The following is a 23960-nucleotide window of genomic DNA, read 5'->3' as shown; positions in this document are numbered from 1 at the left end:
CCTTGAATCCTGTAGAAATTGCAGGATGTAGCTGCATCTTGAGGGGTCTTTTGGTGAGTAAGCCCAGCCTGTGCAAGTCTGTAATTTGGGATAATCTGTGATCCTGGGCTGGAATTCCCTGGGGGCTCTGCTGGCATCACTGGAGCCAGAATGGGACCAGGGGCCCAGGAGTGAACTGGGGCATGCAGTCACTCCTCAGCCATCTGCTGTTTTTTTACTGCAGATTCCAAAGCCTTCAGACATCCATCTTACACATTCCTGTTCAAATCTGCATGGGCTTTGGGTTTTTTGTTGTTCCCTCAAAGAGAAATTGTAACCAGAAGAAATATAGGAATGGCTGGAAGAACACACCTTACCTAGGAGTTGCGAGAATTGTGGTGAACTTTTGGTTTTGGTTCTGCCACTTTCCTTTTGGTAAACTCTCCACCAGGCATTGCTGAGTGTGCTCCTTCCTTTTTCCAAGATGGATCTCTTAGAAATTGCTCATGGAATATTTGGATTTTTGTGCCAAAAAAGCAAATGGATGATTCTTTTAAATCTCTTCTGCATTTGCCAAGCTGAGAACCTCAGTATTTCTGGTGAGTGGCTTATGCTTCACCTGGGTCTTTAGCAGATTAATTTCTTGTAGAAGAATTATTAGAATTTGAATTTACTGGCCATTACAAAGGAAAAATCCAGAGTTATTACCTATTCCACTGTATGATGATGCAATATATCAAGTGGAGCCTAGCAGAACTCTTAAATGAATTCCACTATCCATTTTGAAAATTGTGTGTAGTTTTGCATTAAATTATATTAACTGCTGAATGTTGCTGTGTTATGTGTACTGTTCCTTTTAAAAGGGTAAAAACCAAATTATCAGGAATGGCATGGAGTAATATTTTAAATTTATGGGGCAATGATAAAATGGACTTGAAAGCAAGGTAAAATAAGAACTTAGAGATGGCATATTGTGCATGAATAACCTGTAAATATTGTTGTAAAGGGGAGGGCAATGATTGAATTTAAGGACATACTCTGAAGTTAGTTATGAATTTTGCCTGAGACTCAGCACTGTGTCTTTCTGCAGCCTGGAGTAATTTCTGCTGGAAGACTCAATCCCAACCATGCAGTGCCATGGACTTACTCTATAACATCATTTTTCTGTCTCAAATTTATGTAAATCCAAGTGTCTCCCTGAGTACTCCCACTTACTAAGGGTTTCATCAGGAAACAACCTCGTATTAAATACATGGAGTGAGAAATCTGGGGGTTTACTTTCTTTCTTTTTTTTTTTTTTTTAATTGGTTACTGCTCTAGATTTAAAAAAAAAATGATATTTCAACAAGCATTTTATTGCAATTGGGAGACTTTGAAGGAAATAGATATAGGCTGATTACTGGAGGAACCTGGAGTACAGTCAGGGGTTTTATTCCTCTAATTTCTCCTATTTCCTGTTTTTCCCTATTTTTCCTATTTCCCTATTTCCCCCTAATTTCCCATTTCACATTTCCTGTCTTTTTCTGCACCTTCATTTCACAACAATCCCTTTTGAAAGAATGAGTTCTACTGGAAGGATGTGCAAAGAAAATGTTGGGAGATCTTCTCTGTTCATTGTCATTTTTTGAACCAGAGGAGTTTGTTTGAATTGTGTGGGCAAGGGCTGGGATGTGGGAGGGTGAAAAGATCCCTGGAAAAGACAGAGAGGTGAAATATCCAACTCCTGCTGCTCCTTTATCAAAGGTGGATTCAGGATGCACAATTCTTTGCAGTCATGACTAAATGTTATTCACTGTTTCTTGCTGTTATCAGTCTTCTGCACTATTTTTCTTCAATATATATTCCAGAGTGGCTGCAATGGAAGAGAAATCCATTTTAACTTGGAAGTAAAATATATCAGCATGTCAATCTCCCTCATGAATGGGATGTCTGAGACATTCACATGATAAGAAAGAGGTCTTTAATTATTTTAGCAGCAAGTACTCAAATTAATCTCAATCATTCCAATTATTTTTTTCCTTCCTTTCTCTTTCTTTCTTTCTCCCTTGGTCAGGTTTTGCAGATATCAGAACCTGAGCACTTACTCAGACGTGTCTTATTGTACTTTATTGTTCTTTTCCCTGCAAATTTTTCATGTCCTCTGTTCTTTTCCCTGCTAATTTTTCTTGTTCCCTGCGTCAGAAAAGAGCTTTGATCACTGAGGTGTTAAAATCAGTAATATTCCCTTTTGTTTTCAACTGACATCACATTAAACTGAACATATGTACTAAAAGGGCCACATACATTCTTTTTCCAACCTAAATAAAACTTGCTATCAAAATGGACATTCTGTTTCTGGCAAGATGAGATCTGGATTTAAGAAATGGCTATAAATGTTAATATTTCTTTCCAGTTTTTCCAGTTTCCTTGCTAGGTAGATTGGGGCAATACATTTTATTCCTTCAAACCATTCCTGCAGGAGAGAGAGAGTAGCAGAGATTAAAAGTTCTCCATCAAACATACAAACATCTTTCCCTCATACCCAGGAATATGATTGATCCCTGTGAAGATTTTCATAATTCTTTTAAAAAAGAGATGTGAGAAATGCAACAAAAAATAAATAAATAATGGGGTTTCTTAAGGGCTACATGAGACCTAAAAAAACCCAGGTAATTTCCCCTTCTGTGCTGTCTAAATGAAGCTCCCTTCCCCTAATGTGATGGTGACTCAGAGCTGAAGGCTCAGGAGGAACTGTGCAATTGTTCTTGGCAAGTTCCCCTAAATATCAAGAATTAATATTCAGCTGCAAAAGGGGGTCTGGGAAGTTTCTCTGATTGGATTTCTCAGCCCTGCTGCCCCAGGCTGGCCCTGCCTGGGCTCTGAGGGGCACACTGAGCTCAATCCCACTCCTGTGGGCAGCAGCTTTTTGCTTTTCTTTTCTTTTCTTTGGTGGTTTCTTATGTCTCTATTTTGTTGTCATGAGTATTTTCCTTTGCTGCCATCTCAGCCAGGTGAAAATAAATCAGAGTTCAGGCTCCAGCCTTGCTGAGCTTTCTTTGGGAATGAAGGGATTTTCTCCCTGTCTTTGGTACCACTAAAAATCTACAAATCAAATGCATGATTTTAGCAAAAATATGGGATGGCTGATGATGACATAACCAGCCCTGATAAAAAAAACCCCACATTAAATATTAGAAAACACCAAGTTTGGATAAAAGTGAGTGTTTTGTCATTGGTCCATTATTGTTTTTGAACATCTGGAAGTCAAGATGTGCTGTGGAGTCATGAGCTGAAACAAGACAGAAGCAGATGAGGATTCACTGAAGAAAATACACAAATATTTTATGAAGTAGTGGTAACTTTGTAAATACCTTTTCCTTCTCCAACACCTCCTATCTGAGGATTAAAACATAGTTTTCAGGTATAAATAAATTAAATTTCATTGTACTCTTCCAAAGTTTTCAGGCAATGAAGCTGTTTGACTCCTGGCTGGCTGGATGTGCAGGGATTAAATGATTTGCTGGCAGAAATGTCATTTGTCAGCCCCAGCACTGGCAGCTCAGCCTCCTATCATGTTACATCTTCCAATTTACTACTGCTGCCTTATTAGAGCTCAAATCCTGCTTTAACACCAACTTCTGCTGGGTTATCTCAGAGCTCAGCTGCTGTTCCTAATCTTTATTTTTTCCTTGCTCTATTATTTTCAATCTAACCCTCACAGTTGTGTCTCTGATGTCACCTCGTGCCTCATTAAAAACTCACTCAGGCTGCAGCACCTGGATTAGGATCTGAAAACTCTGTGCCCTTGAGGAATCTTGGTGCTGCCTGGCTGTCCTTCTGATAGATCCAATTGGGTGTTATTAGCAGTGTTTTACAGATAAACCCAGCAAAAATCATTCATTGCAGTTTCCAGGGTGGATTTTGAATATTGATTTTTATTTTTTTTACATTTAGTGCTTTGTTGACAGTTAAAAATTCTTGCACTTTCATGGCTCTTCTCTAAACTCTTTCACAGAAATCTCTGTTCCAACTAAGAAAACCTACTTATATTTGATCTTTCCTTGATTTCCTCCTCCTACATTTGCTCTTTTGTGCTTAGATAATTACTATTCTAATTTACTGCTGCCTTTAGTCCAGAACTGTGCCTTGCAGAGGCCCATTTGGTTCTTTACCTTTTTAATCATTGTTAGATTATTTTATCGACCAATATCATCACCAGTGTGTGTTTTGGGGACAGAATTGATTGAATTTATTTTCAAAACATTACTTGGCCTGGGTTTTTGTGATTTCTGGATTAGCTACGTGGTTTTATTGTGACCTGTGATCTTCAAATTTTTCCTCTTTCTTTTCTCAAGGCATCTGTGGTGATTGCTCATATTTAGATAAATATATGTATGTATATATATATATAAATATATAAATGTATTTCAGCTGCAGATGTTGAGTATTTTCCTTCAAGGCAGTGTCTCAGTATGGTGCTAAAGAATGGGTGACAGGAGGATGATGGAGATTGAGGATGAGATATCAAAGCAGACAGTTCTCATTTTTATCCCATCACAGGTATAGAAAATCAAGGTGATATTCACATTATTCTGATTACATTTTAGCCTCAATTTCTGTGTAGAGTCCTGCTGTTCTTTCCAGCATGGTCCATTTCTTGCTGTTTGTTCAAAACAGTTGTGTAGTGTTGCTATCCATGGTTAGCAGTTTGCTGCTTTTTATCCAAGGTAGCTTGGATGTCAGTGCTGGTAGAAGTAATCATTTATTTTTAGATTCTAAATCCTTTGGGAACACACAAAGCACTGTAGACATAGAAGATAATCATTTGTCTCCAAAGGTTCCTTATTTTTTATTAATGTTTTGATTTGGTATTCTCTCTGTCTGCTATCCCTGCCTCCCTGAATATGTATTACCAGGGTAATTGATAGTGTGGCTCCTGAGGAACTCTCTTAAGTGCTGATTAGAGCTGTGACACTGCTCCATTGGAAGCAGCTTTGAGCCTCCTCATCACAGGCTGAGTCACTCCTCACCAGGGCATTATTTACAATCCAGGTTCAGGCAGCTTCCAACAAGTCCTGCTCCTCTTTGAGGATGATTTCTTCAGATCTGAGTAAATTTCTGCCACATCCCAAATCAACTTCCACACAATGTCACCTGTTTGCATTTGTTTATTTTCCATAGATATAAACCCTTACATTTTGCACATTATTCCATGTTCTCTGTGGTTTGGCTCTGCACAGACCCAAGGCCTGGCACTGGGCAATGCCACAGATTTTCCTCCTTTTTCCACTCAGGATGGGCTCAGGCTCCTGCTGCCCCCAGGCTGTGCTGTGCTGCCTCCTTGCTCAGGGTATTATGTAACACATTCTTTCTTATATTTAGAGCTTGTGCCTCTTCTGAAGAGATCACAGGTTTGATAATAAGCTTAAGGGAAAAGTTGACAATCTTCTTTGTGGAGGGGGAGAGGGAAAGCAGAGCAGTTGGGTAATTCTTACATGAGCAGTGTTGTCACCTCTGAAATGGGGGGTTTGAACGTGTTCATCTCATAGAAAATCAAATGGAACAAATAAAACTTAAAGCCTGATTATGCTGCAAAAACATTTGGTGAATAGGCAGAGTTTTTGGGGGACAATTTGTGAAGTATTGAGAAGTCCATGCCAGAGAACCAAAGTCCATAATCTGGTGAGATTTGTAATGTCACATCTCTAAAATGTCACAGCTCTTTTATTGTTTTTTTTTTCAGTTGACCTTATAACAGTGATTGAAATATCTGCACAGATTTGTTTTTAAATGGGACTGGGAATATTTTCAAGACATATCCTCCAAGTTTTAAATAATTCTCTGTACCTTCTAGGACAGGAGAGACACCATAGCACTGCAGAGTTTGAAACATCCCCAACTTGCTGGGAATCAATTCCTAGAGCCTTTGTGAGCAAGAAGAGCTAAATTTAGCTGTGTACTGCAGGCAGGCTCTGTTCCATGGGCTCAGAACCTGCCTGGCCCTGTGGAAAGCCACATTTCTCAGCTTTGGACCTCACAGAATCTTCCCCACCTGGGTAAGCTCAGAGTGCAGATCCTCAATAAACCTCAGAACAGGGAGAGGAGGGAGCTGAGCCCAGGGAGGCACAGAGGTCCTGTCCCTCCCTGGGGTGCTGTGGCTCATTCTACAGGAAATCTCATGGAGCCTTAATAACCCCACTTGGCTCCAAGGGTTATTCCTCCTCTATTTCCTTAGTATTTTTTAGGAGTTTGGTTGGGTTTTTACCTCTCCAGATTTTCTCCTTTTTTTTTGCTCTGTTTAAATCTTTTTTGCTCTTTAGAGATGCTACAATTTGCAGTACGTCCTGCTGTAAATAGATCCATATAGGAAGTGGAAGGTGAGCTATAAAAAGAAAACTGTTTGGATGAAACTTGTATTGCTACAACTACTCCTCCAGTTCTCCCTGCAGCATCTGAGTGTAAATCTCTCCTTGGCACCTGTGGGCACACAATTCTCCCTGTGAATTGATTGTACAGTGAATTTCCCACTGGTGCAGCCCTCTGTGATGGCAGCACAAGGTGGGAAAGCCAGATATTCCCACAGTTTTCACCCAGGCACATTATCCCATCAGGACAGATATGGGAATGCATCTTTGAAGCTACAAAGAGCATCAAACTCAACATTTGTGTACAACATAATTTGTCAAGTTAATGTCAAGATAATTTCTGTCCCTGTTGGCTTTTGTGTGTTCAATGTTTCATGATGTGGCCTCTTAAAAAGGAGTGACAGGGATTCCCATGCCCAGCCTGGAATGTGAAGTTGGATTTGCCATTGTAAAATGTAGGGGATGTCTTTGCATTTTTACACCTGGAGGGAAGGTGGATTAAAGGTAAAGGGAGAAGAGAAACATTTGAATTCAACACTGTGAGATGCTTCTAAATAATTTACTGGAAGGTTGAGAGCCATGCTAAATAATATGTAAATACATAAGTTCTTCTTATCTATTATAATTTAGGACTCATCCTAAGTAGCCATTTAACCTGTCCAATGAAATCAAACTTGGTGCCAGTGCTGTATTTGGGAGAGTCTCTCACCTGCTGTTCATGACTGTGATTATTGAAGATGGATGGCTGGAGGTTTGGCTGCTGCCTCTTTAGGAAATCTTTTAAACCAGGATTGGAACCAGAATATTTTACAGCCTGGTGAAAAACATCTAAAGGCTGCCATTGTGTCATTCAGGCCAGAACAACCCAAAGCCCTAATGTATTTTATCTGCTGTTCTGTTCCTCAACACTATAAATAATTCAGATCTGTTGGCTTAACTACTACTGGCAACTGTTATTTATTAAGAATGACTGAAATAACTATGTGGCTCAGTAGAACAGAATGCATTAGGGACTTTAATGTGAAACAGAATAGCTAAAACATTTTGATTATCCTTTAAAGAAAAAGCCTAAACTCCTAAACCTGCCATTATCCTTTGCAATTCTGCAAAGGACAAGTGACAGTGGGAATTAGGATGGGATCTTTCTGAGTAACTAAAGGGTTTTTTCTTTAAAAGAGCACTCACCCCAATCACAGAGCCCTTTTATCCCTCCAGCATCTTGTTCTGTGGGCATCAATGTCAGTAATTGTCAACTTGAGGTTCCAGTAAAATCTTTAATGTGCTCCATTGTGTAATCTTTGAGTCTGCCTGCAGTTACATCTCCTGCAAAATTATTTTTAAAAGTACTGCATTGTTTTTTCATGTTTGCTTTAATTTGTTTCTCTTGCATGTCATGCACAACAGCAGCAGGATTTTCTGGGAATCAGTGCAAGGGAATTGCTGTTCTCTTGCTCCATCCCCACTTTAGGCTTAATTAATAATATCTGGCACTTCATCATTGGCTTTGAAATTGCTTCCCAGAGGTCAATAACATTGTCCCTATTGTGCAGAGACAGAATTCCTGACATCAGGGCATTGGTACAGCACAAACACAGAGTGTTCCTGCACAGAATGACAGCCTGAGATGCAGCACTGCCCAACACTGAACCTTTCTGCAAGTCAACTGATTACAAATGGGGCATTTGGAATAAATATTTTATCACCAAAAAGAGTTGACATGCAGGACTTGGATGAGTAATTATCTAATCTTACATCTGGCATAAACACCCAAGCCATTTGTGTGATGAAGTGCAAGGCACAGGAGTGAGAAGGCAGCAGGGAACATTTGCTGCTGACTCAGTGGCCATCAATCTTCCAGGGTGTGTTTTGCCTTAGATTTGATATTTGTTCAATGGGTTGAAAGAAGTTAAGTGATCAAATGTCATTTGGAAATCCTGGCCTGCAGCTCTGATTTTTTCTCAGTTACATGAAGACAAATGTTCCAACAGGAGCTTGGTTTGGGGCCTGGCTCTGGGCATTTGAACAGGCACCATCTTCACCCCTTTTTACAGAAGTCATTTAACATTTCTTTGAAGGAGAGAGTAGGGGATGTGTTGCTGTGGAGCATTTTATTTCATTTATTTGAAATTAAGTCATTAGCTATAACAGCAAAATGCATTTTTCTTTCTGACAGAGGACTTGGGTGTTGATCTGATCTCTGATAAAACAGACTCTGTGTTAGGGGATTCTTATTTAACTTGTATTTCTGGACACATCAGATCTGTGTGGAATATCCTTCCCACTTAAGGGAAGTATCAGTGGAAGTTTATTTATAACAGAGAGAAAAAATTAGGGCATGAATCAGAGTAAGTAAATTATGTGCCTGAACTCCTCTGCAAGTTTCCTGCAACACAAACTTTTCTAGAGAGTGTGTCATTAATATTTCACAGCAAGGAGAGAAATCATCAAAAACTCCAGCTAGGACATAAAATATCTGAAATAATAAGAATATATATAAGTACCTTCAGAGTGAGCTTGGACACTCTCATTGATTTTAGACAGCATCTCATTCTGGCTTGACAAAATGCAGAATTCATAAATTAAATCTGATGTATACAGTGTACACTTTTATGCTGATGTTGGCACACTCTCAGATGTAAAATTAAATTACTTTTTCCAATAAGGCAGCATAGATTGAAGCATGGATTCCTTTCTTTGCTAATGGAAGCAGGAGAAAGATATTGAATTATGCTGAGTTTTGAACAGACTGAGTGCCAAAGAGAGAAAATCAATGACATTTTTAATGTCCTGTGGAGCTTTTAAACAGACCTTGCTCTGGCAAGGAAATCAGTGTGAGGGAACTGCTGTTGACATTGGGTTTCCAGTGAAGAAATTTCCTTCTCCAGGGAAGCAGCAGCTGGCACTGATGTGCCTTTGTCCCCATTCCATTCCCAGCAGTGCCAAGCAGGCACTGAGTGGATTTTGGAGCACTCTGGACACCATGAGCAGAGAATGGGCTGTGTGAACATGCTGGATAATCCTTGGAAAACAACAACAAAATCCAGAAGGATCTTTCATCTCAGTATAAACTCCTGGAAACCACATGAGTGGTAATATCAATACATTACCTTTATTTTGATGAATTAATGATAGGGTAAACACAGATTTATTTTCACTGTGCGTTTGCATTTGCAAAGCTGAATACTAAAGATCTAAGCTGCACAAGCAATGCCCATCAAATAAGTGGCTTGTTGGGGTTTTTAAGTCTAGAATAATATTTTTATGATTTTGTAAAGTGCATTTCATAGCAGCAATTAAGATTTTATTATAAAATTATTCAGCCCCTCAGAATCTTACTCCTCAGGCAGAAAATATTCTGATTTAGATGGGGGAGAGTCTATATAGATACATCCTCAACACCTTGGTTCATGGATTGTGATCCATTTTTCTCTGCATTCCTTCAAAGTCCAGGTTTCCCTTTCTTTTAATAACATGGATATAATCTGGCTGTGAAGTGCTGGGATATGATTTCCAACAGCAAACTTTGTACCTCAGCTCTTTGCTGTAATGAAGAAAACCATCCCACAGTCACTTCTGGGAATTCAATTTCTTGCAGTTATTTGGCTTCCAGCTCCTGGCAGATCCATGCTGGGTTTTTAGGGGTTGCTTGGTCACAGGAGGTGATTTCTGTCGTTTGAAAAGCAGCCACAGCATCAGCCCCAGAGATTGGAATATGAGTAACCTCAGAACTGCCACGCTGTGAGGATGAGTGACAGAAATAATAGAATTTGGTTTCCAAGATAATACCCAGGCAATTTATCCAGCCAGGAGCTCGGGAGAAGCTGCTTTGTGTGGTTTGAATTCTTCACAGTTCACCCCTGTGGTGTCAGAGCTATTTTATTGACAGTCATTAAATCACAAATGCTTATGAGTGGTTTGTGGGCAGCAAGCATTTATATTTTAGATGCACACTGCCCTTCATGACATTGTACCTCATCAAAGAGACAAAGGTGACCTTTTTATTTTGTCTTGCTCACATTTTGGTGGCTTTATGTACTGTCATGTGCCCTTCACCCTCTGGAGAGGGGAATACTGACCTGCTACTTAGCAGAAAATGCATCAGAGGTCTGAGCCTAATTCATATGTTGAGAACAGTTTGTGAAAAGCCAAGGGTTTCCCCTGGTGAAGCATCTGAATCCAGCTGTGGCAGAGGTTTTCTGATGAGCAGTGCACCTCTGGTTGGGTCATTTTTTCACATCCAATTAAGACAGACTTAATACAGGGACATATCTCTATAAAATTGGTCTAGAAAACATCAGTGAGCAGAATGCAGAAGGTTAAATATTTGGTAAATGCAGTGTCTGCACAGACAGAGGCATGCTAAGTGTCTTTTTGCAATGCTTGTGTATGATATTTCTGCTGCTTACAACTGTCAGCACAAGGGCAGGGTGGCTGGGGATGGGAGCAGGCAGCTGTCTCAGAGCCTATAGATAGCAGCTTCCTTGGGCAGCACGTTTGCAGCTCCTTCAAACAGATTTATCAAGCATCTTTCCTGTCTCACCACTGCCAGCTCAAATGACTTCCCAAGGAGCTTTGGTTATGCAAGCTTTTAAAAGGTGCATTGTTTTTTCTGTTTGTTTCTTTGTGTATGTGTGTGTGTGCACACGCCAGGGTTTTTTTTAGTAACTCACTGCAGCAGATAAATCTAGTGCAGGGTTTCACCATGTGTTAGGGGGAAAAAAAAATAATACTGTTTGTCCACTGTGACCAGGCTTTAAATAAGCATCAAAAACTTCCAGCAGCTGTGCAGAGCAGAGGAACAGCACAGGTCAGAGAGATGCTCTGGGAGTGAGGAGAGGAGAACCTGCAGAGACAGGAGCTGGAAATAGCATCTGCTTGGCAGATCTGGAGGATCCATCCATCATCATTCCAGGGTCTTGGAATGCTTCACAGAATATTCCCCTCTGAGTCCTGGGTGACCTGGAGGAGTCTGGAGACAAACAGGAGCCCCTCAGCTGGCTCCAAGTCCCTCTGGGTGGGCACAGAAAGGAGGTGGAGGAAGGCAGGGCTGGGGAAACAGCCCAAGGAGCTTCCCAAAGAATTTCTCTGCTCATTATTGCTGCACTTCACAGCATGGGAACTTTCAGTAATAAAGACTTTAAAGGCTTCTTCAAAGAGCTTCCAGGCTGCATCCAAAGCTCCATCTGGAAGAAGTCTCATGAGACTTTGGAGTGTTTTGTAAATACAGGCAGGGGACAAATGAGGTTTTTCTTAAACTGAATCTGGCAAAAGTTGCTTTCTAACAAGAGCTTGCAACAGGCCACAGGAGCAGGAGTGTTCCCCAAAGTGCATCCCTGGTGGAATGTCTTCTGGAAAGGGTGCAGTTAATTTGTCATCCCTACAAAGTCTTTTACTACCACAGTAAATTACTGGCCTTTAGGGAATGTGCTGTACTTGGCTCTTTTCAGGTCATGTTCTTGGTCTTGGATTGCTGGGTGAAACCAAATATGCTGCTTTATCCTGTTTGCCTGTGGATTTGTTTTGTGTTTCAGCAGACTGAATAGCATTTCTATTTAAATCACTCCTCATTCTAACTAAAACAATTGCTGTTCTGTGGTGTCAGGGGATTCCTGAGGTAACAGGAACACTGGACATTGTGTGATTTACTGCCCCGTTTGCCTCTTGAAAGCCCCAGTTGGTTTCAGCCCATTCTCCCTGCTTTGTTTGGGTTAGTGATGCCTCATCAGCTCCCCAGGCCACAACAGGCTGGGGATTTTCAGCACTGGTGGCCCGAGTTGTGGATTTTAGGCAGGAGCTGCAGCATCCTTTTCCCATCAGCAGTGCTAATGCTCCAGAACTATGAGTTTCAAGAACCTGAGGTCTCTCTTTGCTGCTTTTCCCCTTTCCTGCAGCTGTAGATGACACTGTGAGTTATCCAGAGCTGTTGTTCTGCACTTCTGGCAGTGGATGAGAAAAGAGTGAGAAATACCCAGGAAAGCTTTCAAAAGTATGAACATATAAATATTCTATAGACTGAAAAATATCCCATTCTCATCTTGGTGGTTTTTTTCCTTCAGTTGGACTCTTAGCAAGAAATTCCAGAATACTTCACAAACACAGATTTAGGCTTTCTACAGCCTTCCTCCTCCTCCTCCTCCTCCTCTCCCTGAGGAAATGACATTCTCATTCCTTGTTTGCAGATGAGGAATGAAGGTCTGAGTGGTGAAGTGACTCGTCCAAGGTCAGCTGCTGAGTTAGTGGCACAGCTATGAATAGACAAAGGCATTTTAGCTCAGCTCTCTGCTAAACAAGCCCGTGCCCTCCCAGTTTCAATTTGTCAAACTTCATGACTAATAACATTTGAGCATCTAGAACGTGGCAGAAGAATTTCTTTTCAGCAGCCAGCAGGTCATCCCTGGTTACACCAGCAGCAGGGTGGCAGCTCCTCCCTGTCCCCAGGGATCCTGGTGATGCTTTTTGGGTTTTGTGAAGAGAGGGCATTGCTGTTTGTGCTGCTCTAGCTGCTCACCTGAGTGCTCACTTTGGGCTGCAAACAGAGATCCCAGAGCTGGCTCTTCATTTGTCTGGGTGTAGCAGTAATGAAGTGTCCTCAGAGCAGTTTGCCTTCAACATCTATTTTAAAACTCCAGTGCAATCTGCTGTTCCTTGAAGGGAAAAGTAATTCAACTAAAAGTGCTCTGAGGAGCCAAGTGAGAGAAGTAAAGGTTGAGTGGTGCTAATCAGGAAGAGGAAATCATCTGTGTGCATGGCCCTTCCCTGCTCACATGGCACAGCCCTGCACCAGCCACGTAAGGAGCTTTGTGATCAACACGTCAAGGGCAATTAATTCCTGGGCCAGCAGCTGTTATTATTAGGACAAAGAATGGCCAGACATAGAAGGAAAGCTTTCAGCTGATTTATTTTCTCTACCTTTCCCCTCGAAATTGATCAAACCCCAGTAGCGAACTGCCATGCAATAAGAATTTTAAAATTGCCATCTCTTCTTTTTTTTTTTTTTTTTTTTCAGTAGGAGAGTTTATATTAGATTTAGAGCACAGAGGAACAGCTCAGGAAAGGCTTCCTCCCCACTTTAATGCTATCAGCATGGAGAGGAGTTGTGTGTTAAGCTGGTAACATAATAATATGTGGGCTGAATTAAACCCACCTCAGACTGGTTTTCTCAAACTTAATTGATGGAAACAGAGCATTTTTAGGTTTGATTTAATACCTTCCCAGAGTTATTCCAGGATTGCTGCAATGCAACTGTGGGTGTTCTAAACACACCTACGATGCCAGAGAATCAGGAAGGATGTACTTAAAATCCTCTAATTTATCTAATAACATCTTTAGCAGCTTTTTGTGTAGGTTTAGCATTGTAATGGAAATGCATCCTCTGGCTGGATAAAGAGCTGCTGTGTGGAACTGCTGCCTCTGGCTGTGAGGACACGTGAACAGCACTTGGAGCTGGGGAGGGGAAATACTCTGACTGCTACAGCCCCTTAAATGCACCTTTCACTTGTGTCATCACACTTAAAATAAAATCTAAAATTTCACATGCAGTTGTTGGTGGCTCTGGGTATCCACATTCATTGCTGTCTCCCCTCCCAGGCCCAGGCAGAGCAGAAATTCCTCCTCTCTGGGATATTTTTTCTTTGCTCTTTAGGTCCTGAGTCACTATTTTAGCCATTGTTCTTTGTTTTCAGCCACTGTTGTTGCTCCAGTTCTTAACCAGGTTCCCTCTTTGCCCATCAATGGATGTTCCTGAGGGATTCTTTGTAAGTGACACAAAACAAGTGTCACTTATACAGACTGTGTGACTTCCAGAGCTTGTCTCCTGACAATAGACAAAGCTATTTACTGCTAATCTTATCCTTTAATCATTTATAGATATGTTGAACAGAAGAAATAGGTTAAGTGTTTGTGTTCATTGCCTGTTCCCTGGATTTCTGACTTGGAATTTTGTGGTTGATGGATGGTTTCTGGACTGAAATTGGCTCTGTGGCTCTCTGTGACCCTGTGACAGTGAAATGTCTTGGGGAAGACATTGGAATATCTTGGGAATATCTGTTACCCCAAAAATATCTGTGGAAATTGGAAGTTCCAAGCTCTGTCAGCAGGAGACACCTGGAGAAGTTGAGGCTGACCAATGGGAATTGCAAAGTCATACATAAATTAAGAGGCATTAAATTCCTCTTGAAAGAAAGAATGTACATTAAAGTGGCCTTGGCTTGCTATAGATTAATTAACCTTGGGGTATACCAGGTTTAATTAAACTACAGTGAGTTAAAGCCACTTCACTCTGGGTAGAAATCATTCCTGAGGGAGCTTTTTTACCTTGTGCACATCAGCTCCCTGTGGGTTAACCTCAACTTCCAGAGCCCTTTGGAGAGACTTGGGACACTTTGAGGAATTCTGCAACCCTGACTCCAAATCTTAGGAGAAACTGGACTTGAGTTAAAATTGTACCATACATATGTAAAAAATGTACAGTTGTGTGACAGACTCTGGAGGGTTCAAGTCTAGATTTGAAAAGAATTTAAACAGAGGTTATGAACTGAAACATTAAATTTTAAGAAGGAGGGAACACAGGAGTGAAAAAGGAGCAACTCAAACCCATCAGCCAGTCTGAGGTGTTGCTGCAGGGCTGTGCTGCTGCCTGGTGAAAAACACACCCATGTTACCTTGCTGAATCACACTGAACAGCTTCTTGTGGCTTTTTTCTCTTTTGCAGCAACTGCCCTTCATTCCTGGCCTCTGCTCTAGCCAGAGCAACCTCAGATGAAGTCCTGCAGAGTGACCTCTCAGCACATTTCCTGCCCAAGCACATGGACAGCGCCGACGGCATCATCCGTGAGTGCCCCAGGGAACCCAGCCCTGCAAAGGGTTCATGGGGAGCTCAGCCCCTCCTCACACTGCTCTCATTTCTTTCTCACCTTTGGAATCACTCTTTTAAGTTGCATTTTCATGGCTGTGTCTGATAGCCCTGAATCTCTCTCTCTCTCAACACTTTTATACAATGTGGCTCTGCTGGCAAGTGCCAGTTGTCCTCCCTCATCCTTGGAGCAAAGTCAAATAGATGTGGGAAGAGATAATTTAATTCTGAATTATTTCAGTCAGTGTGGTTTTTACTATGGCTTGTAAGTTTTTTATATGGTTTTAACAAAAGGTAGTATGAAGAGATTTTGTGATTCAAAGGAGGAAAATTCCTTTTCCTCATTTATCAGTGTTGGCTGACCAGATTTTTGCAGCCTCCAGCTCAAGGCCATGCACTCTAGCTCATTTCAGGACTCTGCTGGCCTAAATAACCTTGAAAATTGGCTGGGTTGTTCATTACAACAAAGACCAGTGTTTCTCACATGTACTGACAGAAATTCTGTCATTTGATCTTGAAAATACAGTCCCCAAACCACTTTGTCCTTTCCCTCCTTTTTTGATTAAAAAAAAATCCTGTCACTTATTCTGGGGATAAGGAGGCTCTATAAATCTGACTCTTCAAAAAAGAAGATTTTGCTGTATCCCCCAGAGGCCCTTGGAAACCTGAGAAACAGAAAAACATGCTCTGGGTTCTCTTTCTGTAGGTATTGCTGCCTCCTCCTGCTGAGCAGGTAAATGGAATAGATTTGTCATTGTTCTGGCTGAGCAGCCTTCATTAATTTCAAATTGAGATCTCTGAAACTTGCATAAATATTTGACAGTCTCCAAGGAAATGTTGACTAAGCCTCCACACAGAATATCTACAGAATTCAACAAAAAAAGGGAAAAAAAAAGGAAAAAAACCCACCACAAACCCCTCAGACCTACAGAAATTGCCATTTAAATATACCTAAGGCTGTAAGACACAATACAAACATAGATTGAGATGGGGAGAGGCTGCAGCAGGCACCAAGAATAAGGCTCCAGATGCAGTTTGTTGAGGTGAATTGTCATAATGAGGGTACTTGGAAATAAAATATCCCTTTGCTGATGCACTGAGAAGTGATAAATTGTGAGGGTTTGGGGAGAGGAAGAGAGAAAACACCCTCTGGCCTGTAGTAAAGCAACAGCTTCATGCAAACCCTGCAATTTCAAATAATCTAAGTGATAATTTTCCAAAATAGAACATCTGCTCAAGTGTCACAAAATGACAGAATCGAATGGTTTGGGACATTAAAAATCATGTCCCACCCTCTGCCATGGGCAGGGGCACCTTCCACTGTCCCAGGCTGCTCCAAGGTCCATCCAGCCTGGCCTTGGGCACTTGCAGGGATCAGCCACAGCTGCTCTGTGCTCCATCAGTGCTTTATCAGCCACAGGGGCAAGGCTTGGCTGGAAAACCCAAACAAATCTGGTGGCAGCAGCAACTCCATCCCAGAGACCCCTCCAGGGAGGCCCTGAGAGGCTGGAGAGGTGCAGAGAGGAGATGTGCCCTCAGTGCTGCTGTACAGGAGATTTTAATGCTTTGGAAGGAAGCAGGTGGTGAAAATGGGATTTCTACATCCTGGAGTTTGGTGCTCAGAGTTCAGAATGCCCTGATGCTGTTAGAGCTCTGCAGAATGTGAAACCAGGCTGAATTTCACTGCCTGGCTGAAACATCCAGTTCCATATCAGTTTTTTTAATGAACCCAGAAAGATTTTTACTTTGTGTAATACAAGGAGACATTTACCTGATTTGCCTCAAGTTTGAATTTGCTGGAAGATTAAAAAAAACCCCAAAAAACCTATTTCAAATTTCCTTAGTGGCACATTTCACTCTGAGAATTGCAACGTGACAAATCATGTCCTGTACTTAGGAGTGATGAAAGAAATTCTTGGTGAAAGAAATGAGAAACTCCATGACAGAAGAATTCAAATCTTAAAACAAGGAAAACTAGTTGGAGTTCACAAATGTAGGATTGCAGGAACAGGGATCTGTTATATTTGGGGTGACCATGTGGTTTTGGATATCTGAGTCACAGGCCATGACTCTTCCAGCTGCACTGGAGAGGAGCAAGAAATTTTCCATGAGAACTGACTGATGTTGGATTTCTTTTTTGAAAGGTCAGGTTAAGGGCATTTAGGTTTGGGGTTTGTTTGTGGAGGAGAATCACGTGGAAGTTGGGCATTGTTGAGGGACCACCAAAGGAGGCTGCACAGCAGGACCTTAGCTATCAAATTTCCAGGAGATGTCACAAAGCAAATCATAATGTCCCATCACCCAGCTGTTCCAGGTTCTAGGAGATGGATCCTAGAGATCTCCAAAGAGATCTAGAGTTCCTAGATAAAGGAAAACCTTGGGCTGGCTTCTGACCCCTGTTGTCACACTGTCCATGTTTCCAACACAGCTCATAAAATATGGCACTAAAAAGCAGGATCTGATTCCTGCTGGTTTTCCTACCCTCATTCTGCCCTGTCAACACCTGGGTTGGATTTCCCACTCTCTGTGGTGCAGTTCCAACTTTGGGGATTTGGGAGCAGCAGGAGGGAAATGAAATTCTCTGTGACACAAGCACAGTGACAGCTGAGTCAGCTCTGGCTCAGCACAGCACATTAACAATTGATGAGTAATTTCCAGCTGTGAGGGGGTGGCTTTTATTGTGGTGTTTGATTATTCTCCTGTGTTAACCTCACGAGCAGTTGCTGATGATGCTGACAGCACACAGGGTCCCATGGGAAGGGTGCTGAGGATCCCACTGGGTTCAGTGCCATCCTCCTGCAGAGTGCCACAGCCACAGGACTCTGCCAGGTGCCCACTTCCCTTCATCCCTGCCCACTGGGGAGAAATGGGAGAGACAAATCTGTGGGGTTCCCTCTGGAAAACAAAACTTGGACAGCTCAGGTTGGATGTGTTCCCTCTTTAAATATGTTAATGGAGTGGTTTGGGTTCATCAATTTGAAATCTTCCTGTTGTGAGATAGGATTAGGAGGAAGGCAAAAAAAGATAAAAATTTCAGAAAGCCTTTACAAAGCACCACAGTTGCCCAAAGATATTTCTGGTGTTACCAAGGAGGGCAGTACAGGTGGGATGAGGAACCCCCACACTCACCCTTGGCAGTGCTGGGATGACCCAGTTGTTTGATTTCCATCCCTTGGTTTTAAAGCTGTGTGATCAAGGAGCCAAGGTTCCTTTTGCTTATTTATCCAGTGCTTTTTCTGCTTAATGCCTTTTGGTTGAACCAACTCATAATCAACAGAGCTGGGACAGTATCTTGTTCCTAAGGGTCTTGCCCCCTGCTCACTGTAGACCTGGCACAGAAATTTGTACGTGCTGCTTTCAGGCCCTTCACAGAATTCCTGTGAAGCAAGAGATGCTGCAACTCTCCCCTCTCCTCCTGCATGTGAGCCCCTCCTCCAGCAGTGATTGGCACTCCTGGATTGCTGCTGTTTAGCTTTGAAGATCCCTGGCTTTGGTGAGAGATCATGAACAAAGAGATTTGGATGTGTTCAGCTCTGATGCTGACTTCCTGTTTTCCTCTCCTGAATTTCAGAACAAATGTCAAGTGCCTGACTTTTCACGTTTTAAAATGACAATTTCTCAAGGGTGACAGTTCAGCATTTTCTCAAATTTGAGGCCTTTATGGTTTTCTCTTTTACTCACACAGATTTCTCTGACACACTGTTGTCAGGAATATGGGAATAATAGGAAATCTGGAAATAGCTAAGAAGGCACCTGTGCACTGCTGGAAGTGCACAAAACATCTTAAAATGACTCTGCTAATTTCTGCAGATTGTTTCCACTCTCTTGCCTCAGCTCTGCAATGGTGTTTAGAACAGAGAATTTGGTCCAAACCCAGTGTGTCACTGTGGGTTTTGTAGGTGGCACCCTGTGCCATGACAAAGTCCCTGTCACAGCTGCACCACCCTGGGCAGGGCCACGCCAGGGATCCAACACTTTTTTGTGCCTTTCATTTTCTCTGCTGCTGCAAATGAGATCCCCAAAGGCACAGGGAAATGTTTAAGTTAAAAAGACAAACAAACAATGAGCTGCTTACTGATGAATGCTGATTATGGTGAGTTTGACTTCCTCTTTTCATGCATCAGAGCCCAGAATTTCCCTGCTGACATCAACTGCTTGGCTAAAACGCTTTTGTTTCATCTTTACAATGCATGCAAAGGAGAAAACTCTGCCTTAACAACACTCTCAAAGCTTTCATTTGTGGTTTGTGCCTTCCCCAGAGATCGAGACAGTGAAGTTGGCCCGTTTAGTTTACAGCAAACTGCACGAGATCTGCAGCAGCTGGGTGAAAGATTTCCCCCTGCAGCCCAAGCCCCACCGCTACTACGAGACCTCCATCCACGCCATCAAGAACATGCGCAGGAAGATGGAGGACAAGCACGTCTGCATCCCCGACTTCAACGTGCTCTTCAACCTCGAGGTGAGCACTGAGCAGGGCACACACAGCTCCTGCAGCAGGGATTGCCTCCTGGGGAGCAGATTTTCCACTGGGCAGCTGAAAGGGGGTGGATCAGATGGTACTGATCTCAGGTGCCCCTTGATTGGCAGCTGGGGGTGGGTCTGCTCTGCTTTTCAATCTGAAAAAGGCAAAAGCGAAAATAAGGAAATTAAGTAAAAAACCCCAAACAAACCCAAAATGTGCAGGATTATGGGGTGCAGCTCACACACAATTCTAGAAATGTGAGCCTATCTTCCCTTCCATGAATTTCTTGATGTGGCCATTGGGCAGACACTCATTCTTGCACTCCCTTAAAGTATAAAACTGGACACTGAGGAATGGAAAGTAAAAGAAAATGGCAAGAATTTTACTTTAAGGATCAAATTGCTGCATAATTACTTCATTATTACACCCTGTCACTTTAATAACTATCTTCTGCCCCATCCACATTCTTACCTTTAAATGATATTAATGCAAACAGAGGCAGATGTTTCCTTTGCCTGTCAATTGTCAGCTTTCTTATTCCAATTTGTGTTGGAACCATTACCTAAAAATTACAATGTGCAAATATTCCAGTCACTGAGCTGGCTGTCAAGGTTGAATTGGCTCTGTCAGTGGGTTGGTGCTGTGTGTGTGAATAGGCACAGGAGTCGCTGTCTCCTGGTACCACGTTGTTTCTCTGAACAGAGGGGGAAAAGCTGAGAAAACTGCCTTGAGGATGAGTGATTTTGTTCTATTTGATTTGTGAATGTAATCACAATATTCTGATGAGAGAGCACATGCAGTTTTTTTTTAAAACACAGGCATCTAAGATGATATGTTTGAGATTTAAGGAAAAAAAGAAGAGTGAAAGCAGAGGCTGGCTGACTTCACATTTTAACTGTACTGGCATTTTATCCCTGGTGGATTCCAATCATGAGGTAGACTTCATGCAAACTGTATTGGATGTTCTTCTCTCTCTGTGGTTTTTGCAGTCACAAAATCTCCTGCACAATTTGATGAGAATGGCACTTCCTATTTGAGTTGTGTGACTGAGCTGTATCAAATAAGACCTAAGGAACACTGAGAGCACTACACAGGGGATTCTGGCAGGGCATCCATTGTACTTTGCAGGTAGAATTCAACAACAAGGTGGAAATTTCCCACTGATGCAAGTGGAGGTGGTCAGGGTAGTTTGCTTTTCCAGTGGAGACTCTGTCTCTAATTGCCATTTAATGAAGACAACACAAATCCCAAGTTCAAAGCTTTAAGACAATCCAATGAACTGTTTGTGCTGCTTCCACCTGAGTGTTTTCCTCCTTGTGTTTCCCCTGGCAGGACCAAGAAGAACAAGCTTATTTTGCAGTGTTTGATGGCCATGGAGGAGTGGATGCTGCCATCTATGCCTCCATCCACCTGCACGTGAACATGGTGCACCAGGAGATGTTCCAGCAGGACCCGGCCGAGGCGCTGTGCCGCGCCTTCCGCGTCACCGACGAGCGCTTCGTGCAGAAGGCAGCCAGGGAGGTGGGGCACTCTGAGAGCATTCACCTGCACATCCTGGCCTTGCAGGGGGCTCCAGGCACAGAGACCAGCACAGAGCTCTCTGTGCACTGAGCCCCACTGGTGGCTTTCTGTCAAAAATGTCACCTCCAGCTCCTCTAAAGGATGCTGCTGCCATTCCCACACTCACCTGCCTAGCAGGCTCAGTCCTGGGCTCACTAACACACAGTCCCAGCAGTGCCCAGCTCCTGGCAGGCAGCTCCATGCCAGGGATGTCATGGAGCACTTTGTTTTCAGCCAGGTTGGCTCCCAGGGGCTGTTGGTGAGCAGCCATAGCTGTAGGGAAAGCACTGCCTGTTCCTGGGAATAGGCTCTGTGCTGCAGTTCCAACGTGTTCTGTCCCTGACTTCAGTAAGAAAATGCTTTGAAATGGAAATGTGTTTCTTCCCAGAGCCTGCGCTGTGGAACCACCGGGGTGGTGACTTTCATCCGAGGGAATATGCTGCATGTGGCTTGGCTGGGGGACTCCCAGGTGATGCTTGTGAGGAGAGGCCAAGCAGTGGAACTGATGAAACCCCACAAACCAGATCGAGAGGTGAGAAGGGCAGTGAGCAGCACAGGTACAGCTGCTGTGCCAGGACCTCTGAGCAGCAGTGCATGTTCCACTCTCTCTGGTTTGTTTGGATCTGTGTAAAAAATCCTTTGTCTCATGGGGCCTGCTGTGTTTGTGAAAATCCAGATCCTGATGGGAGTGTTGAGTGTGTGATGCAGCCCTGAGTGCTCTGTCCAAACCTCTCTTGTGTTGCTGTTCAGGATGAGAAGAAGCGAATCGAGGCCCTGGGCGGCTGCGTGGTCTGGTTTGGAGCCTGGAGGGTGAATGGGAGCCTCTCTGTCTCCAGAGCTATTGGTAAGAGAGAGCCTTCATTCCTTTGTGAGACTTGCTTTGCTTTTAAACTATAAAATTTTAATTTCCTAGTCATCAAAATTTGACATACAGCTGAAGATAGACCTATGAGCAATAACCTCTGTTTCCTCCCCTACAGTCTGAGGGAATAATTTCCAAATAATTGCTTTAACTTGGGGTAAGAGTCATTGGCTCCACACCGAGTTAATAAAGGGCTGCTGGAAGCTGTGGCTGCAAACCCACAGTTGTGTTTCTCTGCTGTTCTTGCACAGGGGATGCTGAGCACAAGCCATACATCTGTGGGGACGCAGACTCTGCCTCCACGGTGCTGGATGGCTCTGAAGACTACCTCATTCTGGCCTGTGATGGCTTCTACGACACAGTCAACCCCGATGAGGCAGTCAAAGTGGTGGCTGACCATCTGAAGGAGAACAATGGTGACAGCAGCATGGTAGCACACAAATTGGTGGCATCTGCTCGGGACGCCGGCTCCAGCGACAACATCACGGTCATCGTGGTGTTTCTCAGGGACATGAACGCGGCGGTCGCGGCCAGCGAGGAGTCGGACTGGACAGAGAACTCTTTCCAAGGGGGCCAAGAAGACAACGGGGAAGACAAGGAGAACCATGGAGACTGCAAACGGCCCTGGCCCCAGCACCAGTGCTCGGCTCCTGCAGATTTAGGCTATGAAGGACGAGTGGACTCCTTCACCGACAGAACTAGCTTAAGCATAGGCTCCAGCGTTAACCCCTTGGATGATCAAGGCTATTTAGACCTGACAAAAACAGAAACTAGTACACCTCAGAGTGCCAAATGTCTGCCACCAGTCCAAGCGTTTAGTCCTGGCATACCAAAGAGTGTGGGTCCGATGGGCGGCTCCCCGGCAAAGAGCGAGTCCCCGGGCTGCGGGCGCCCTCCGAGCTCGGGGGGCATCTACAGGGTCAGGGGTTCATCCCCCGTCTTCTCCGGCCTGGAAGATGAACTGTTCAAATCCTTGGGAAAACGAGCCGCGTTCCCTCATTTCCGGCTCTGCAGCGGGAAGAGGCGGCGAGCAGCCAGGCTCAAACCAAAGTTTCACACGCCGCTCTGGGCTCAGGAGCCTCCCCAGGCAGAGGGATCGGGGCCGGCGCTCCCTGCCCGGGGCCGCAGGAGCAGGAGGGCGCTGGCCCGACCCTGCCCGTGGCGGAGGCTGCCCAGCCACGGCTCTTACAGCGAGTGTTCCATGCGAAGACAAAGTCATTGTATACCAGAGCCACACCTTCATCAATGCTGTAAAATGTAACCACCCCCTCGTGTCCCCCCGTCAGACTCCCAAAGTAGACATTCCCAAAATAAAACTGGCGTCATCAAAAAAAAAAAAAAAAAAAAAAAAAAAAAAAAAAAAAAAAGAGGTGGGCATTTCCGAACTGTATACTCCAGTCCCCTGCCAAGCTCAACCCCTGTGTAAATAGATCTAGGAATTAACCAATGTAGTTGTTTGGATCTCTACTAAAGTTTGGTGGTGGTGCCACCCCCAGCAACGCCGCAGCCGCCCGACCGCCCGCACACACGAGTGTCCAGCCGAGCCCGCAGGGAGAGCGGCAGCGCTGCTGGCACAGACAGCACCACAGGCTCGCACCTGCCTGAGAAAAAATGTCTGTGGAGCAATACTCAAAGAACGATCTGGGTTAGAACTGACACATTATCTTAGAGCGGGGGGAAGTTTCCGTAGAGTCGAGGTGTTGGGGTTGTTTTGGGTTTTTTTGTTTTTCTTTCCGTGTTCTGCTTTCTGTTTATTCCAGGTGAGCGTTAAGATGAATTAGAAAATTACATCCACTTTTGCAGGTAGACGACTAAAAGCCATACAGGGTTTACCAGGTACCTTAGGAATGGACACACTAAGCTCCTGCTGCTCTGGTCTCAGACTCCCATCGAGGTACAGAC

The 23960-nt window shown here is 43.4% G+C and overlaps 1 protein-coding gene across 1 annotated transcript in view; it reads left to right on the top strand.

Annotated features, from left to right (window-relative positions):
* PPM1E (protein phosphatase, Mg2+/Mn2+ dependent 1E) overlaps positions 1-23427 on the top strand; it is a 55385-nt gene extending 31958 nt beyond the window's left edge. The window contains exons 2-7 of the mRNA XM_079324856.1: positions 15034-15152; positions 19434-19633; positions 20969-21157; positions 21585-21728; positions 21947-22040; positions 22310-23427. Of these exons, the coding sequence (XP_079180982.1) occupies positions 15034-15152; positions 19434-19633; positions 20969-21157; positions 21585-21728; positions 21947-22040; positions 22310-23319 (1756 nt within the window). The 3' untranslated portion in view covers positions 23320-23427. The remainder of the gene's footprint in view (positions 1-15033; positions 15153-19433; positions 19634-20968; positions 21158-21584; positions 21729-21946; positions 22041-22309) is intronic.
* The last annotated feature ends 533 nt before the right edge of the window (positions 23428-23960 follow it).

The sequence above is a fragment of the Erithacus rubecula genome, assembly GCF_903797595.1.
Source record: "Erithacus rubecula genome assembly, chromosome: 22".
Lineage (NCBI taxonomy): Eukaryota > Metazoa > Chordata > Aves > Passeriformes > Muscicapidae > Erithacus > Erithacus rubecula.
This window is presented reverse-complemented; position numbering and strand designations above follow the sequence as displayed.